Source organism: Cydia pomonella, chromosome 5, assembly GCF_033807575.1.
Source record: "Cydia pomonella isolate Wapato2018A chromosome 5, ilCydPomo1, whole genome shotgun sequence".
NCBI lineage: Eukaryota > Metazoa > Arthropoda > Insecta > Lepidoptera > Tortricidae > Cydia > Cydia pomonella.
This window is the reverse complement of record NC_084707.1, coordinates 18671916-18692327: the sequence shown is the minus strand read 5'-3', so window position 1 is coordinate 18692327 and position 20412 is coordinate 18671916. Positions and strand designations below refer to the sequence as shown.

At 35.5% G+C, this 20412-nt stretch overlaps 1 protein-coding gene and 1 non-coding gene across 9 annotated transcripts in view; both read right to left on the bottom strand.

Moving 5' to 3' along the window:
* Nucleotides 1-20412, bottom strand: part of LOC133517967 (whirlin) — a 139396-nt gene that overhangs the window by 22509 nt on the left and 96475 nt on the right. For all 8 annotated transcript variants that reach the window (XM_061851464.1, XM_061851465.1, XM_061851468.1 and 5 more), the window contains one exon: nt 7173-7274. In XM_061851464.1, coding sequence (XP_061707448.1) covers nt 7173-7274 — 102 coding nt within the window. The remainder of the gene's footprint in view (nt 1-7172; nt 7275-20412) is intronic.
* On the bottom strand, nt 17910-17981 carry Trnap-cgg (transfer RNA proline (anticodon CGG)). The gene has a single exon. It is a non-coding gene; the product is annotated as a tRNA-Pro (tRNA).

The following is a 20412-nucleotide window of genomic DNA, read 5'->3' as shown; positions in this document are numbered from 1 at the left end:
AACTCAGAAAATCATGTCTTAAAAATGATTTTTCTTAGGAAGATTTCTTTGAATTAGCGCCTAGCCTTTTTTAACGCTAAGGTACAATTATTTTTATTACGCCAGGATTTAGTACAATAGAAAAAAGAAGAAAGAAAAGTCCGGGAAATAGCCTGACGTCGTAGATAGTCTACCGACAATCCCTTATTTCAGGTAGGTATTTGCTCAGTTGGTGCTTTTTTTAACAAATTTTACGACTTTGAAACCCTAGATTGATTAGCAAAGACACGCCAAGGTAAAATTAGTATGCAATGCGGTCGAATATTCTTTGCACAATTAAGGACAACTGTGAGACTTCTAACTAATCACGGATATTTTTTTTATCATTTCGTGCAAAAACCTATCTCCTTAATTTAACCTTCAGTAATAGCAATGCCATAGAATAAAGTATATTGACACGCCATATTAGGCGATCATTAGGAAGAAGCAAAAACTGGCATTAAGTCTGGCTATGTAATATAAATATGTGCATGGGATCCAAATAAATAATAATTATAGTACATTGTGCAGCGAGGGGGGGGGGGGGGGGGGGGGGGGTAAGTGAAATATCGTACGAGTGTCTATATATTCACGACAGCTGGAGAGGATTAAAGACTCGAGTAACAATATTCTTACCCCCGGACTTACACAGAATGTTTTTCATCACACTTGCGAAGAAAAAACTAAATTTTAAGTGAAATAATTATTAAATACGGTAACAATTCAAACATTCGTCCGCCATATTGTCATTCTTTGATAGGTTAGGCATCGAAGGCACAAACCTATCCGACGTTCAGCCACAATTGAAAATTGTGTAAAAATATTTCAAACTGCTATTAAATTAATCAAAATAAATATTTTTAAACATGAACAAAAATACTAAATTACAAACGTTAATATTTTAAAAGTAAAACTCGTTTATACCTAGTTAATTTGTTAAAATTACTAACAGGTTACAGTACAGTACACGTACAAACTATACAGGTAAAAGATTAGCTAAGGGCTACCTCCTGCATACCTAAGATATTTTTCTGTGAAGTTGTGCATTATACCATGTTTTTTGGTAGATATTTCCTACACCTTTTGCGTTAATAATTACAAAATGTATGTTTATATTCCTAATAGTACCTACGCTCCGATGCGGGGCGGTAAGAGCGACATCGACAGGACTGTGAGTCTCAACTCTTATCAAGCTCATAGCCACGACCTAACCAGTGTAATATATTGCATAAAGTTGTTATGGGTCTCGAGGTCAAGTTATATTTGGAAAGATTTTACAATGTAAATAATAATCTTTGGAGAATTATCCATAGGCGCGGGCGCACGCGATCGGCGGGACACTTCCGGCAAGACTCGTATTACGTCAAGCGAAACGTGAATAGGTACTATTGTTGTCTATTATAGCATTCGTCTCCGGCTGCATCCTATTGAACTTACTTGCCTACTGGTTTTTTAAATCAACCGTGTATTATTAAAATAACGTTGACTCTGTTCACAAGGACAGAGTATTCTTTACTACAAGGAACCGACTACTTATTACTTTAAGTACTGTACTTTTACTTTTAGTACTTTTACTTATTACTTATTTTTTTAAGTCTATTTTTGACCCAGTGGTTGACTGGTAGAGAATGCCTTAAGGCATTAAGTCCACCATTTGTACTTAATATTTTATGTGCAATAAAGTATAAATAAATAAATAAATACTTGCGTTATATAAAGTTTTCGGTAAATCGAATGACCAACGTAACGTATATAGAAATAAACTAACTTCTACGTTATAGTTTACTACCTCAGGGACTTTACACTGTATTTCGCACCTTTAAATCCTCAAAAAAAAAAATCCTAACACTTACACTCTTTTAACAACTTACACCATTGAATTTTTTTGATTTTTTTATTTTATTTTTGACACCTTGGTAGTTTACTTGTGCAATGTACGTAATGTCATCTTGTCTAGCGCCCATGACCTACCTCACTAACTTGGCATTCATAGAGTGGTTAAACAGTTTTAATTTAATGTTCAAATTAAAATTTAGGAAACCTGATCTACACTAGGTATTTTATATTCCTTGATCAGAAGAATTTTTAGTGTTTAAAAATATCTTGCGGAGATAATTTTTTGTTTACCTACGTACTAAAAACCTTTATTGACAAGCGAAGACACTCCAAAACTTCCGGTTTCAGTGAGGAGCGGAATTAGTTATCTTGCTATTGAATTTATTTAATGTGCCAGGTGGGTGAAATGAAATTTCCACATCTCATACTCACAACACAAATACAAAATTTACCGGGCCGAACTTTGTCCCAATATCAACTCTTAAACGGCGTTTGTCCAAACGGCAATAATAATTCCAAAATATGCAATATGCAATTATAAGATGTGGTTACCTATAATTAGATAAGCATCAGTCCTGATTGTCATATAGATTTAAGAGCATGTAAGATGTATTATCTGTTGGTAATCCTAAATAAAGAAAAAAAAAACATATTTTCAAATAAATAAACACATAGGTACACCACTTATTTGGTTAGGTCTTCCGATGGCTTATTGTTATTTCCAACGAAGAATGCCATAAGCAGCATCATTAGGGCGTCTTAATAGGGAGCAGAAGAACCAATATGTAACTAACTAATATATAAAATATAGAAAATACATTACACTACTCAGCTCATATGTATTTTATTCAAGGTAAGAAATATAAGTCAGCAAATACGGTTTATTATAAAGTATGTACAAATTGTACCTACATACTAAATTGGCTGTGTAACTCGTACCTGCATATATCGCACTAAACATAAAATAAATTAATCACTTCGAACCGTTTTACTAAAATTACGAAACTATGAGGAATTATACATGTCTTATTGTCACGGTAACAGCAATCAAAATATGGTAATTCAATTTATCCGGCACCCAACGTAGTGCATAAATGCATAATTATTGAGTTCGCCGTAAAAACACACACGTGGAATCGTCATCATCTTCGCCTAAACTGGCGTGCTGTGCATTTGTTGAGAAAAAACAATTACGGACAAAACAAGTATAAAATCATGAAACTGGTTTTAAGATAACTCTTTCACTGACTTACATTTTATTCTAGGAAAAATCAGGTGTCTGTCCGGTTGTCGTTTAGCGCCGGCGTCGTATCGCACCTACGACTCTGAGTCACGACAATCATAACTATACCAGAACACCATAAAGTATAGTTATTGGCTTCAAGCGACCCGCTTTCTAAAACATTACTTACATTTTGAAATTATCCACCTACTGCGCTGTTCGCGTGATATTAGCTATTAATGATGTCCAATCGCTGAAATTAATCTAACCACCACTCAATTTTGCAATAGGTACTTCCACTACTTATTACCGATGACATTATACATAAGTCATTCCATACTTTTATGAACTTTGCATAACGGTAATAAAAACACAGGAACATATAAAATGCCTATTGGTAAATTTTTTGAATTCAAAGTGGTCTATGTTTTAATAAAATAACTTAAGATTATCCAAATCTAAAAAATGGGCGATTAAATGTTTGTAAGAAATCAGCTTAATAATTCAACGTGAAACAAGGTTATTGAAAGCGTCAAATAGAATAATGCCACCGCGTTTAGCCTCACTTTCTCCGGAGAGAGCCGATCGTGCATGCAGATCTTTGTCTTAGCCGGCGCGCGCGCAAACCGTCCATTAATCATTGTCATTCATCAAAATGTGTTTATTAACTCATAGTATTGTCAATACACTAATTAAAGTATTTCCGTAATAACACATAAAGATAAATGAATTGTATGAAGAAAAAAATAAAAAAATAGAAAATAGAGTGAATTATGTGTTAGAGTTAAAAAGCGAAAGTAGCATGTAGGTGTAGACGTCTGTCCATAAGAAGACCAATTTATAATGCTGCGACATGTCGCGACAGCGACCCTCGATCTTTGAGAATTTCGAGACCATCATATGCAATATTTTTATACTGCATCTTCTAAAATTCCTATTTACTCGTAAAGAGCCATAACCGAAACGGTAGCATGAATAGATTAAGGAAATGACAAAGAAATCGAAAAGTCTTCTATTAGGTAGTTAATAACCAAAGTAATGGCGTAATTACGAGAAAAGTTACGATTTTTTGGAGTCTTTGTGACGGGGACATAAGAACTAATGTTGCTTGGCTTATATTAGGATCTAAATACTGTACAAAAGTCTCGTTCAAGTGAGCATTAACAGTGGCTTTGTTGAAATATTCTGTAGTAACGACGTAGTAGTTGCGAAATCGATTTAACTCATTGTTCTCATAGTCCAAAGATCTTTTTTTTTGTAATGGATTACATCGAGAAAATATAATATTAGAATTTTCGCACTAATAAAGTAGCTGTCCTTGTCCATACAAAGTTACGGTACACCTACAAGTTGTACCTAATGGGTGTTTATGTTTAAGCATGTCCCACTGACCATCGCGACTTGCGCAACCATTGGCTAACAATTGCTAACTGACGCCGGCGTAATAAATGCGTGTTGCCACGTTTTGTATCGTTTAAAATGTGATAAGATATGATCTATTATATATCAGTTGATTATTTCCTTACTTGTGAAATTCTTTAAGTACAAGATCATTGCACGTACGACTTAGTTATTCTTTTTTTGACTGTGACCACTAAATCAAACAAGATAAAGTAAATCTAAATTGAAATGGAGACGACTAGTTATATAATATATTTAATGACATTCTCTGGTGTCGGGCGGCAAGTCCAGTTGCTGAGCCAGCATAATTAGGAAATTATACTTACTGGAATTAAAATTTGTCCTTGCGTATTATTTCACACTGCAATCCAGTCACATTGACGGAACGCAATATGAGCAATATGTATTTGCATTTCATAGACACTCAAGTTTCTGTTTTGTTTACAGGTAACAGTTAATTCGCAATACCTGATAGGAGATCCGCTGCATAAAAATTACATCAGCTCATACAAAATGGAAAGCTGGTTGGATGATGTAAAGCGCGTCCGCATCCCGCGGCCAAAGTTTGGGACAAAATACCCAGCGGAGCCGCCGAAGGATTACCTGGAGGACTGCGGGGGGGATTTGGGCGGCAAGCAACGGCACCACGACAGGAAAGATCTCACTAAAGCCACCGAGGAACTCCGCCGGACGCTGCAGGAAAAGCTATGACCATCGATCGAGCAGTGCGGGTTTAAGTTAGCATTAGATGTAATCGACTCCACGCCTGACCGCCTCCCTGACTGTATCCCTCACTGACGGATCCAAACACAATGAAGAGGCCGTAGAAATAGTGTTCAAAATAAATTGATTTGGTGTTTAAACCATTCGTGTCGCGTGTACATATTACACACGTCAAGTTCCGGTGTGGTCGATCCGCATAAAACACTTTAGTCCAATAATATAACAACTACCATATATCTCAAATTTGATGTAAATTTTTGTCATCAGCGGTTTTTTTTATTTCTATGACATTGGCCTAACTTAGTGTTCTTAACTTTGTCAGTAATCAATCTTTTAAATATCATTTTAGTTATGTGCACTATGTAAGTTTATAAAACTTATAGTATAGGTAGGGACACCAGTAAAATTTTTGGCCACGTAGTTATGAGTAGGTAATTTTATTTAGACTGATAACATAGTTTTAGTTAGAGAACGAATCTCCGAATGTATTAAAAATAGGTATATTAGTTATTATTTAATATAAGATATAACATGGATTAAGAGTTTTTATTTAAATTTATATGTTAAATATCACTGTTATTTAGTAGAAATTGGCGAAGGGTCTAAGTCTAGAAGCAGCCATTATCCAAGTATAGAAGATGCCGCTATCTGCCATAAAACTTGACCGCAACAAATGATATATGCGCGACATTGTGAGTCTCCTATAACAATGATTATAAATCACGTTACCACCACCATCAACTATAAATTTGAGACGACGGCTTATATATAGCTCTCCATGATACATTGAGATCAAGCATTATGCTGATTAAAAGTAGAATGGTGATAATGATGACATGCTAAATTTTATGTCACAATCTAGAACTAGATCGGAAAGATTACAAGTTTGAAACTGATCATATTATGGAACTTGTGCAACTTTTGCGCATTGCGAATTTATAGAAAGTGTAACTAACGTTAAATAAAGCTAAACACAACAACCGCTCTTATTTTGATAATCCTGGCAAGCATGGCGACCTTGCAACTAAAGCCGCTGATAGGTATCGTGTTGGTCAAAAACAATGTAGAAAGGCCTTTTAACAAGTTACTGGTAAAGCAATAATATTTCATAGAGCGCTTAGAGGGGCCACTAGGACGGTGATGGCTGTGTCGGGCCTGGCGGGGCGCCAAACTATTCAGTTACAAACGAGTTTTGGCGGGAAACGACTGAGCCGAAGACAATTCATATAACCAAGTCTCATATTTCCCTTTCACGAGGGCTCCGAAGAAGAATAAGCGAGGCTCATATGTCAGGCATGCAAGTAGCAATACGCGTAAAGTAGTGTCATAAGTATTTGATCTTGTACGCAATACTTTTCTACACAGGGGTCACTTTTCTCTGTAGCTGACTGTACCTACGTGGTATTCTGGGATTTCTGGGGCATTATACATGTTGTAATTTTTTAGGTAATAAAAGATATACGTATGCGATTATACTCATTGCTATGATCAACTTTTACAATAGCAGTAACTCTGAAATCGCCCAAAAAATACTGATCCCCATGCATTGTCGAATTGAACTTTATAGTATGGAACACCTTATAAATTTTTCGCGCAATTTCAGGCTTGCTCTCATAACAAAAGTTGCTCACAGTAAAATAAGTACAGTCGCGTATATATTATCTTGTTTCACCTAAAAATTACACCCCGTATAACTCTGCGCAAAATTTAATTTCCTCACAATTCGACGGTTTTTTGATAAAACTGGGTGCAATCGCAAATAGGTAATATGACAATGTAAATCTTTGAAATTAATATTGCTAAGTACCATGCATTTCTCTAGTAGGTATGTCTAAATTAATGAATTTCAAATACTAAAATGTACATCACCGCAGTTTTCACATAATCACTAAAATGAGTTGAATTAGCCTTATTTTACTTGCCAGACGAGATTTGTAAAGTTTGTATAACGTAAGCGTGTGTAGTAACTGACCTGTTCATCGTAATGCTGAGTGTGCAACGCGGTCGTGCTGCCTTCTCGAGAATTGCATGGCGAAGAGTGCCGCCGCGACCGCCGTCCTTCTTCTTCGTATTCCTGTTTAAAATATTATCCAATTAAACCACAATATTTGTTAAAAGTCTTGGGAACAGTGAGATGCAGCTTAACACGTTAGTGTGTAGCTAGCATATGACGCAAACGGTAACTCGGCCTCCGGTGTAAAATTAGCCTGCGTCACGATACGTGTGCCAGGCTGTACCCCATTGAAAGTGCCGGCATGCAAGCCGAACCACGCAGAAGGGATTAAAAGGTAGCTGGTTAAAATTTGAAATCATTAAAATTTGAAAACAATAAAATTATATTTGGTGCGAATATGCACCAGTTGTAATAGACAGTCGTCAGTCGAATTACTTAGTGCAACATTTTGGAAATCCTTTGACAAGAATGTAATTTGATTTAGTCAACAAATTGAACAGTAACAATTATAAAAGTCGATCAGTTGTAAAAACACAGCAATGGATATTAAACAGGTATCTACCACACAAAATACACATGCACGAAACATTATACGCACAATGATAGCACGCGCGAAATTAACAAAATGCTCACACACACAAACTACGCTAAATCCACATTTTTCAGATATTATGTTTATGGTAATCATGCGTAAAGGATTATAACACTTGGGAAACCGACAGGTTATCTAGTTTGATGTCTTCGGCTGATGTGAAGTAGCGAGAGCCCGCCGTGAGACTGGGGCGAGGGATGACCATCCCGACGATGCAATTGATTTTTGACGCTATTTTTGCATGTTGGCACAGTTTCCACCGCGCCAAGTCTGCCGGCTAAGTGATACGTTACTGGATTGTTGTCGCTAATGCTCTCTCTTTGGAAATTTACGGCGGGCCTGTTCAGTTTGGACTTTAATATTTTCAAGGACGTAATTTCACACCTTCCTTCAACAGTTACTTGAGTGGTGTTTACGGTAGATAATTCATGCCTATGCCAGGGCATGGCATTTAGGTATTCGTATGGGTGGTTCGCTGTTAAAAAGCGCGCGTGCGGTAGAAGACGCGTGCTATAAAACACTATTACTTATTCTGTGCCTATAAGGTGCCTAGTGAAATAGACCCAGAACTAAGTATTTGCGTGATTGAAATGCCAACAAAATCGTGTTTATCGCCTAATTTACTATCAAACACAGAATTTACTTAGCGTTTTACTTTAGGACTTAACAACGGTCACGCAAACCATTAAACTCCTGAAAATATATAAGTATTCGTTAGAATTTTTTGTTTTTGGACTCACAAAGAATAAATATCACGTGAACGTAACGTACCTGACCTAAACTTAATAGTAATTTAACAATAGCTTAGTTAATCACTTTAATTATAAATTTATGAACATTGTAATGTACCTAAGTTTTAAACACATCACCTCACGTACATAGAAAAGTTAAATAAAGCACTAACTATGACATTAAATAGAAAGGCTAATGAACTAGCTCGATTTGAATATGTTAGTAGTTATACTTACTTTTTACTCGCTATTTATATAAAAATTAATAAATACGAGTAGCAAGTAAAATAGATTACATAAGGTCAACGCGGCCAATCCGTGTGCGGAAACTTCCGTATACGAGCGCCTTTTAGGGTTCCGTACCAAAAAGGTACAAAAGGAACCCTTATGGTGCGACTGTGTCCGTCCGTCCCTCCGTATGTCACAACGCTAAATATCTCGAGAACCACTTAAGCTATCGATTTAAAATTTGGAACAACTGTACAGGTCCAGATCACGCGAGACTTTTGGCGGTCGGAGCCCGGGAAGCCGGCTACTGGCTACATGCCCATCCTTCACCTAATACTGGTACTTTCTTGGATCCGACCTCCCTAAGACTGGCGACTGGTTTGCGACTCGGGGTTTCTGTATGTACGCCACATATATGCTCTTGTGGCACGGACGTGGACCGACTGGGACACCACGGATTATCTTGTCAAATAAGTTCAGGTCGTTTTTCAAGACATGCGTCGCTTAATGACATAATCCGTCGATCTCTTGCCACCATCAATGTGCCTGCTCTTCTTGAGCCAACTGGCATTATCAGGGATGATGGCAAGAGGCCTGATGGGGTGTCCTTGATTCCTTGGAGCTTGGGACGGATGTTAGTGTGGGATGCTACCTGCGTAGACACACTGGCACCGTCCCACCTCCAACGGACTAATGTAAAAGCGGGCGCAGCGGCGGAAAGCGCCGAAATTTTGAGACGTAATAAATATAAGAGCCTCGGTAGAGAGTACCATTTTGTACCATTTGGCGTTGAAACTCTAGGTCCATGGGGTCCCAGCGCGCACAAGTTTTTTGGAGAAATCGCGAAACGTCTGGTTGACGTAACTGGTGACCGAAGAGCTGGCGGCTTCCTTGCACAACGTATCAGTATTGCGATACAACGAGGAAATGCCGCCAGCATCCTTGGTACAATGCCTCAAGGGCCTATTTTAGATATAAGCTAGTTATGAACAACGCTGACCCAGGCACATTGAAAGTAATTTTTTTTATTAACTATGGAAAATACCCAATATGAAGAGTAAATAAAGAGTAATAAGTTTGATGCAGGTTTAAATGAAACCTTACTGTGAATGATAGCTCTTAAATGATTTAACTTCGAATCATTAACGTTGTGAGTTGTGAACAGTAATCTGCAGCGAAATTACACTTCACCGTGCCTCGTTGCAGCTCCGATATTGGCAGGCGCTGTGAATCTGACGCTACAATTCAGTTTACTAGTTATTTTGCTAAGTGATTGATTACGCTGTAATTTGTCATTCATGTCAGCACTAGTTTTCATAATTACAATTCATTTATAAGATGTTTAAACCTAGTGTTTTCCCGATAAAAATATAAATGTTTTTCGAGAACGTTAGGTAAGCAGAGATTTAGTTACTGTTCATAATCAACTCGGAAACATTATCTTCTCGGTTTTGCTTGTTACAAACCTTACGTTACCATGTCATCTAATTGACAATATTTCAATTTTCTCACCTTATAATTTTATTGATTCTCTACATTTTAATTGAAACGAGGAATACGCTAAAAGTTTAATTTTTCCACTAGGATTTATTATATTTTTTTAATGTGTACTTAGTCTAAAATGGCGTTACTCCAGTTCTACGCTAAAAACTAGGTCTTATCACGATAGAAAAAAAATAACTTAAATTAATTAATCTGACGTCGGTCATTGTCAATGTTTTAAACTGGTCCGTTGTTGTTTTAAACCAATTTTGATAAAATATCAGATTTCTACGACGTTTTGGATATTATAAATAACGGATACTGATACACGAATACGATACCAGGCTTTCATACGGATACGAGGGATCGACGGATGAACACTAACGAATGTAAAGTAATTAAATGTTTGTACCGATATCTTCGGCACGGCGAATCAATTATGCTATTTTTGCAATAGGTAAGGGACGAAACAGTATTTGGTATACTTTGGAGGAGTATATAGCTCATCAATCCATATGGCTTTGTCCATTTTAAAAACGATTAGTAACTATTTCTCTTTGTTTTGAAATTCAATCAATACGTCGTATTTAATTGACAATGTCAAATCAAGTATTATGACAGCTAATTCACCTATTGTGCCGTAGAATTGGTAAAATCACAACATTTTTTTAATTATTTTGTCTTTTTTGTAATAAATTTAATATGAAATTTATATTAATAGGTATGTTGCAGTGTTCAGGAAGCAAAATACTTCTAAATCATATGTAAAATTTTAGCTTTTATAAAAATGAAATGTTGTCACATAAAAGTTATTGCGGTTAGTGGATATATTCGATTTAAGTACTAAGTAGGTAGCTTTGAACTTGTGAAATGCGAATGGGTAGGACATTCGCTTATTATAGGGCAAATGCCGCAAAAGAGAACCACCCTATAAATAACATCATCTTTATGTTCTTTTATTCTTGTACAGAAATATTATCTATGGATTCGCCAATGATGAATGATGAATGATGGTTGACTGGTAGAGAATGCCTTTTGGCATTAAGTCCGCCATTTGTACATTTTTCTTTGTTTGTGCAATAAAGTTTAAATAAATAAATAAGGCTTGAATTGAGGATTTTTTCAGTCTTACCCGTTAAAGGGTTAAGGTACCTACGTGAGGTTGTTAAAGTTATTACAAACGTAATATATTTTGCAAGGTATAAACCTTTACATACAAGTAGGTATGTAGAGGTTTTTATTTAAACGAAGAAAGAAGAATAAATCATACCTAATTAAATAATTACCTACCTAATTTCACGGAGAAACAAATTTGCAATATGCGTTATTTTTTCGCTAGCTTTCTGAGCAATCATACAACGAGTTGTGAATGTTTTTGGACGTCAAATAATTAAATAACCTGGAAAATTAATTTACGTATTAAGTTAATTAGTAAGGCGAGGCGGAGCTATGATGGACGTATGGCTACGTACTACATGGCGTATGTATATAAATGTATGTGGGTATTGCGACCACATTTTATCGCTAATTACTGACGTCAGACATGGAGTGCGGTCGCAGCAACCAAACGAGAATAAAATAAAATTCGTGTTTTTCGCACACTGAAAAGTTTAAAGTTTGCATGAAGAGGGTAGGTTTGATTATCATACTCGTATATGTAGCTAAACCACTGAAATAAACCGAATTATAATACATTCAGTTTTATTTATTATTTCTATGAGAATCTTAAATAGTGTAAATGATTCAAACTTGTTTTCATAGGAGTTAGGTATTAAATACATAGGTAAGTATACACTATATTATAGTATAGTAAAAATAGTAGGTTTTATATATAGACTATACATTTGACTTACTGTGACTTAATATTAGCAAGAGCAAATATGCATCGTTAGTCATTATCATTATTAAAAACTATCCGCGTAACTTTCCATAACTTTGGCTACATTCAGCAAAAAAGCTGATAATACGTCCATAGGAACATTTTGCTGCTACACAAAAACAAACACAAATACACATATAACATAAATTACATCAAAACCATACGATTTTGTTTTAGAATAAAGACATTATTTTACAAAAGTACAAATAACAAAACAAAGTGTAAATTCACTCCGGTAAACTTTTAGTTAAATATATTTATACAGTGTTTAGTATAAAATGCCTAGAAGATGTACTAGCGTTTGTATTAATTTACACATCTCATCCCTGAATTTTTTTCGGGATTATTGAAAATGGCGCGAAGCACGTGTGTGTATACAAACACATGACGATATTGTTTTAAATGAGTTTTATCAACGTCTAGTAATAAGATGGAAGTATTTCTGCGATTATTAGGTATACCTTGGCCATAGCGCGAACATCCATGGGCACATAGTCGCGGAAGGCGACGCGGCGCCGGGCGCGCCGCCGTGACGACATGCCGCCCCAGCCTCGCGTCGAGCACTGACTGCCGACTACACCGGGTGATTCGGCTCGAGCTTACCCCGCCCTGTCTAACCGCGACAACCCTAAGGCTTGGGGCAACAATGCTTGGACCGTGCTTATACTGGGCACGGGCGGAAGCCGCCCAATACAAGATCATTAAGATCAAACATAGTAGATACATTATATAGATGTCAGTGACACTCATAGAGTCAAACCAAGATAAGTTTGCAGCAATATATTATATGGTAGTAGTCGTAGTAGAGAATTTACAGTTTTCTTATTTGCAAGAACTGAATTTTAAATATACATATAATATATATACAAAGTTTGAGACTTTTTGTTTAAAAACGACACATATTAAGTATACCTATTGATGATTCTCTCAACGAATCCGTTAAACGTTAATAACATGTATTTTGATTAAATATTTTAAAATTCTAAGTTTTTGCAGTGTGGATACATCTTTAGCCTATTGAGGAAGAGCACCTCGTGTTTGACTTCTGGATTTGAATAAGAAAGTGAGTCTGCTTTAGCCTACATTTAGGTTAGCCACAAAGAAACGGTTTTGTAGTTATGTGTGTAGTCTATATTCAAGGACTATGATATCGATATGGGCATATGGCATTATATAAGTGTGTACATCGTGAACACATATTTATGCCTAATTGGTCGATATTAGGGAGTGCACCCGGTACTGGTTTTCCACACAATCTTAGTACCGTGAGGATTCCCTAGTCGATATTTATACCTTTACCTTAACTTCTAGATTTATACCTAAAAGGATATGGAAACTGCGCAGTTGAATCTGCTTCCTTACATACGCAGTTCAGTTTTTAATTTTATAAAATTATAGTAACTAAGCAAGCGCACAGGAGAAAATGAACTCTAATTACTATAGCCTTGAAGTTCCACGCTTAACCAAGTTTTAAAATACGGCGAAGAAGAGTTTTGCTTACTTATGCGCTTAAGTTGTTACCGAGAATACCGAGAATCTATTTAATTTACCGAAACTTTTGTAACATTACAAAGAAAATATTACAGAAGTAAGAAAAAAGTTGTGGAATTAAACGAAAACTTGTCGCTTGAGAGTCAAAACGGCGTGCGGCTTTAGGTGAAGCGAGCGGCTGCCCTTTGGGGTATGAAAAGAGTCTAATTGTGAAGATTCTACAGAAGTTACGCCACCATTGGGACTAAAACTGTACTCTACGAAGAGATACCAAATTAAATGTGAAATGATAAATTACTCTCCTTTTTAACTAGTATTTTGGTTTCACTTCTCGTCAGGGCTTGATTACTTTTTTGTTGCTTGTGTTTCGGCCCAAAGTTTTTGACCGAGTTCGGCTTTCATAGAATGTGATGCTACATTTGTTTGCGTGCTTTGTTTTGGTGGAGTCGCGGCGTAGCGCCGTAGAGCCCTAACGAGCTCCCTGGGGGACGCTTCTGTGTGCCCTCGTAATTATGGCTATTACTATCAACTAACGTATAGATGTGTTGTGCTGCACATCATTCTTTGATATTACTATGATTCATAGTAAAGTGGTTTGTGTGTTCCCCCTGCACACCTGCTTTGTGTCAGAATTTAGAGACATAGATATGTATTTTATAAACCGCCAACCCTTTACCAACACATATTAAGACCTGCTTAAGTATATTGTACTAAAAGCATTTATTGTGTAGAATTTCTTGACGATAAATCACCAATGTTCCATATTTATTACGCATTTACTATTATTATATTTCCACTACAACTACCAATTTAAACATATTTTGTTTTGTATAAATATATTTTTTATTTTATTTATACGCATTTTATAACCACGCTTTTTTGCATGAAATAAATGAAATGAAATATTAACGACTAAAAAGTAAAAAAAAGTTGAACAAAATAACATATTCACCGCTAATCACGACACTACGAAGAATTTTCGCTATGTAACTTAGCTGAATCTAATTTTCTTACGCCGTCCGAAAAATATCAAACATTCACAATGTGTACTTATGACACATGCAGCTTTCATAATAATACATTCATGCATCATATCATGTTGAATTGATATACCATATCGGAGTCGGTAACAATATATCGCCTGTCATGACAAAACTGTTTTTTTTTTTCTTAATTTTAGGAATTTAATTTTGGAAAAAGAGTAAGTATAATAATTGTTTGTAAAGTATCAATGCCTACCGGATTACTACTTGGAATCAATGCTATCGGGTATATGGGTGGAAAATATCGCAAATATCGTGTAGGAAAGAAACGCTGATAGGATTCCATTGCTCACACCTAAATAAATAATTACCTATCCGATAGCTAGGGCGGCGTAACAAACTCAGTAAATTACGACAAGATAGCAATTACAGCTCCCATTTAAACCGAGAACCCATTCTTGCCGCAACAAGGGACCCCAGCCGAGTTCATTAACCTCCCCGAAAGGCTAAAGGGTAGTGTTATCTTTATGACGTCACGATACGGCTCTGCCTGTGTAATACAACTGACGTCATTAGTATTAAATTAACCCATACTTGGGTTATGAGCATGTCGGTCTGTTTCTTGCGAACTTAATCCATTGACGGTCAAGAGTTAAAAAATATACGATTCAAACTTCCTCGCCTCCTTATAGTCCTAAAAATTCTGCGCAGGATAAAAATACAAAAAGATGATGTTATAGGATGGTTATTTTTGCCATATAAATAATACGAATATCTAAGTGTGCCCTGTTATAGTGGATGACCGTCTCTTCATATAAACATAGTCCCCATTTCCCTACCTCGATATGTATGTACGAGTGAAGCTTTTATTGTACATAAGAAAGGTTAAGATATTGACGTGGTGAAAAAAAAATACAAATTTTATTGTATATTTACCATACCTATGGCCCTTCGTTAGATTTATTTAAAGTTTTGATTATTATAAGAGAAGGGAGCGAAAAACAAAACTCCTTAATAATGTTTAATAGCTCCTAACTCCTAGTAGTTAAGAAAAAAATAAACGAACCTCATAGCTGTGGTTAATATGTATCAAAATGCGTAAACATATTTTCTATAATGTTAATATCCAGAGAGGAAAACGGGGAGTACATTTGTATGGAGAACCGGCAACATTCTGTCTTCCGTCCCCGTTTCTCCTAAGCCGCGGAAAATTATTTAGATAGATGAAAATTGGCATATTTACCTTTAAATCATTGGAATCCCCATAAAGCACATTAGGACTTTATAAATTGAAAATTACTGCCTAAAATGAGTTTTTTTTTTTGCTTTTTGTCTGCTTCAAAAATAAAGATGAAATGGGTGACCTTAATTGATAAAGTTTAAATGGAAATTGGAACCTGTATCTTGTTGTAATTTGCACCATTAATCTGCATTTTCCTGGCTTGAAGACCTCGTTTATTTGATTAATAACGGTCGGCGAACAAAGAAGTTTGATTTGATACTGCGTATACTGCATGGATTTTTTCTTATTTACGATAAAGACATTGAGTATTGAAGCAGAGTGAACCTGAGAGAGTTATAGTATTAGTAGATACAAAATCACGATAACGGATACACGAGTCACGCGTATGTTACTAACGGCCGGATTCGGACTTTAACATACGGAGACGTATTTAAAAGTTGGAATCCGGCCGTAACAGAAGAAAAAAATATATATACGCAGTAGTTTCTTTATATTGCCGAAAAAACGTTTTTAATTTTTCCAAATTAAATTGGAGTTAAAAGACTTCATTCATGACCACATATTTACAAGCCGGCACCCCAAAGATATATTTAGCGCCACTTGCACCATCCCACTAACCCGGGGTTTAGTTTAACCGGTTAAACCGTTAACCCAGTGTCAAATTATACTGGTAACCATGGTAACTCCAGGTTTAACCGGTTAACCCCGGGTTAGTGAAATGGTGCAAGTGGCGCTTACACGCTAAAATACCTGACAATAAGGTAGTGTAAATATACTCGAATTTTTGGAACGTTGGCTTGTACTGATGTTTCATGTTTGTGAACTCGGCCGTATATGTATAAATCAAAAAATTTTCGTACAACGCATCAAAAGTAGTTGTCAATAAAATAACGATCGAACTATCCATAGCCTTCGGACAGTCTTCGGAGTCATCATTGAATAAGTTTTTTCCTAGGCCACGCCCCCTGGCAGTGAATGCGTTTATATGTACTCTTAGGTAAGTACCTACTATAAAATAAAAAAGAATATCATTATGGAAACATCAAATCCATAATTGCACAGTTAGGTTTCACAGACAATTCACAAAGTAACCCACCAAGAAGAACTTACACATTTTACACAAATGCCTCTTAAAAATAATAAATATACTGAATTAAATTATACTTTGCGCTTAACTAATAATCATAATGTAACACAAATTACCTCAACAATAATTACATTAGCACGTTATTGTCAGTATCATAACAATGTCTTTAAAAGCAAAGTTAGCGTCAATGCACCGAGGGGCGCGGGTGTTTTAAGCAATTCGGTAAACATGTCAGTCGTGGCTGCGGCGAATGCTCTGGTATAGCTTGGCACCTATATCTGTACTAAAACTAGGCGTAACCAGATCATACTTACACTGGTTACGCTGAAGCTATAGGCACTAGTGGTGTACAATCTGCAAATGGCCGGGATGGATGTTAATAGCTAAAACGTATCCAACGCGCCGCGTCCGCACGCAACATCCATTACTTTGTAAACGCGCCCATTACAACAGATGAAATGATTTCATGAAGATAAGCTACTGGAAAAGGAAAACCTGCTTATATCTTCATCGGTAATGATAAACTGTTTAACTCTTTTTCTCCTCATTTTCAGCGTAATTAACCAGTAATGTATGAAGGTTTTTTATTTTATGTTAATTGTATTTTATTTTATGTATGTGCAGAAAAATAATTTTCTAAAACATTCGTTTGCTTTCCCTTTAGTAATAAAATTTATTTTAGTAATTTATATTTCTGCTAATAATTTGGGAATACATTGTATTTTAGAGTGGCATATCTATGAGAGTGTTATGTAATCTCGCCATTACTTTATTGTTTGTTGGCTGCGCTGATTTAATTTTATTGTACCGTCCTTTTAACAAATTAAGAGTATGTAAACAAAAAAACCTAACATAAAGTTTTAGATATCACTGAACGTAGGGTATTTATAGTCGGTCAAACAACTTTGTCAGTAGAAAAAGACGCGAATTTTAAATTTTCTATGGAATGACAACCCTTCGCGCCTACCTTTATTAAATTTGTTGCTTTTTTCTACTGACAGAAATGGCTTGACAGACTATAACAAAAAAGTATTACAACGGGCTCGTCCGGGATTTGAACCCGGGACCTCTCGCACCCGAAGCGAGAATCATACCCCTAGACCAACGAGCCGATGATTCAATTTGCTAAAACAGCGGTCTAGTCGCACGCGCGCTCTTCTCGCAGCTGAACTAATCTGCCATAATTTGATTAATATGCGTTTTATGCGCATTCCATTCGCAATATTTATATGCAAAATGTTACTATTATTGCATTGACACACTATTATTACTAATATAGAGCACCAATACGCTGTAGTGTAGCGTAGGTTCTCATGCACATAAATGTCAACTAGCATGAACATTTGGGCCCATAGAAGTTAAAATTTTATCCCATATCTGAAGGATTCAACACACAGTCAATAAATAGTTCATTGTCCAACGAGGGGGTAAGTGAAATATTGTACGAAAGTCTATATATATTAATTAAAGACTAAGGTAACAATATTCTTACCCCCGAAATTACACACAATGTTTTTCATCACACTTTAAGCAAAATATTTTTTGAATACAATGACATTTCAAACATTCGTCCGCCATATTGCCATGTTTTGACAGTTTACGCATCGAAGGCACATACCAACGTTCAGCCACAATGAAAGTCGTGTAAAATTATTTTAAAATTTTGGCTATTTATATATTTTTAAACATTATTATTTCAAAAGTAAACCTCATTTATTCTTTGTTAATTCGTATGAATTAATAAGAAAATTAAAAAAAAAAAAGCTATAACACAGCTTTTATTTTCACTATTTATAACTCCCACGGGAACAATATAGGCCTTTGTCCTTTAGTACACCTGCATGAAATAAGATCTTTTACGAGCAAGTGTGATTAAATAGATATTTTTTCTTATCTTAATAGACTATTTAAAAATTCTAGGTAAGATTTTAACGAAATAATAAACAACAATACAATGTTCCCCTTTATACCTACCCACTTCACCGTCAAATGTCATGCTCATGTGTATCACGGATAATACTTACGAGTATCTAAGATTTTCTTCTTTTCTTATAATCTTATGCTTCAGAGCGGACTTTTTGCCTTTTGAGTTTTCACAAAGGACAGTTATTTAGTAGATTGTTAACCAAGGGATAAAATGGTGCAAAATCAATAATTAAAGTAATAACGTGCCACGCTCGACACGCTCCTACCGCGCGCGCAATATCTTTACTGCACTTAATGCTCACTCAGTACGAGGAGGCTGACATGTTTGCCGGAAAATTTGCCCAATTATGTTGTATTGCCAAACAGTTCCTAAATAATTTGAATGAATCATGATTTGATTTATTAGTATTTTTTTATTTATCTTTATTTAGTATTATTATTATTTTTTGTGAACGATAAACAATTGTAATTTCTTATTTGACTATTTCTCTCACTGACATATTTTCTCTTTATTTATAATTAATAATTTAGCGTGTAAGTGCTTTGGTGTGATGACATACTGTAAACTTGCATTGTATTTAAGTGAAAAAATGAAAATTAAAATAAATGAAATAAAGCTACGGCCATGGTTTTTTCCTTAGGACTTACTGGCAATAAGAAACTTTACACGCCTGAAGGTAAATAACCCTAGCTAAAATAATTTAGATTGCATTATTTATGAAAACAGTATTTTGGCGAACCGCAGTAAGTATGTAGTTTAAAAAAATGATTTGTTCATTGTATCTAAATTAAGCGGGATTGCCTCCTACTCCAAAAAAATACTTTTTCGTTCTACAACTGCCAATAGTCAACGGCATCGGCATTACTCAACTCATACAGCCAACATTATGAAACTATTTTAGAGAATTTAAATATAAGACGGAAGAATAGCTTTGAAATCCTAGCGAAATAACGGTACTTTTTCTATGAAATTCCATATCGGGAGAAAACGTTTTACACTAAATTTTAACAAATCACTTTGATTTTGATGTCGATCGCTTCAGCTTAATCACGTGTCCTCCCTTCGATATCAGTTTTGAAAAAAAAACAGTAAAATTAGAACAATTACCAATTGTTCCAGGTGGGTAAATTAGACAACATTTTTCCATTTGTTTTCACGTAGTTGCTCATGGGACGGACGGGGACATACGAGTACCTGGAGTACCACGTTTCTGCACTAGAGCAGAAACGTATCACTTTCTACGCACTTTATAGATTAACAATGACCCACTTTCAGTGCATGAGATATGAAAACTATTTATTGTTACAGGAGGGTAAAAGCGTTATATATATTTATATGTATGTATATATTGCTACGATCCACATCACACTAGCACACAATATGAACAAAGTACTAAAGGCTATAGGCTAAAACAAGCATTATTAAAGCAGCAGAAATAAGGACACATATACGAAAACTTCTTACGATCAGAAAGAGAGACTGAAATTTAAAAGTATTTACTATAAAATATCGAATTCTAAGATCCAGTACTTAAAATTTCTCAAGAGGCTATTATTAGAATTGGCCGCTATTGCCGGTTAATATTTTAATAATATTTTTTAAACCAATCATTTCA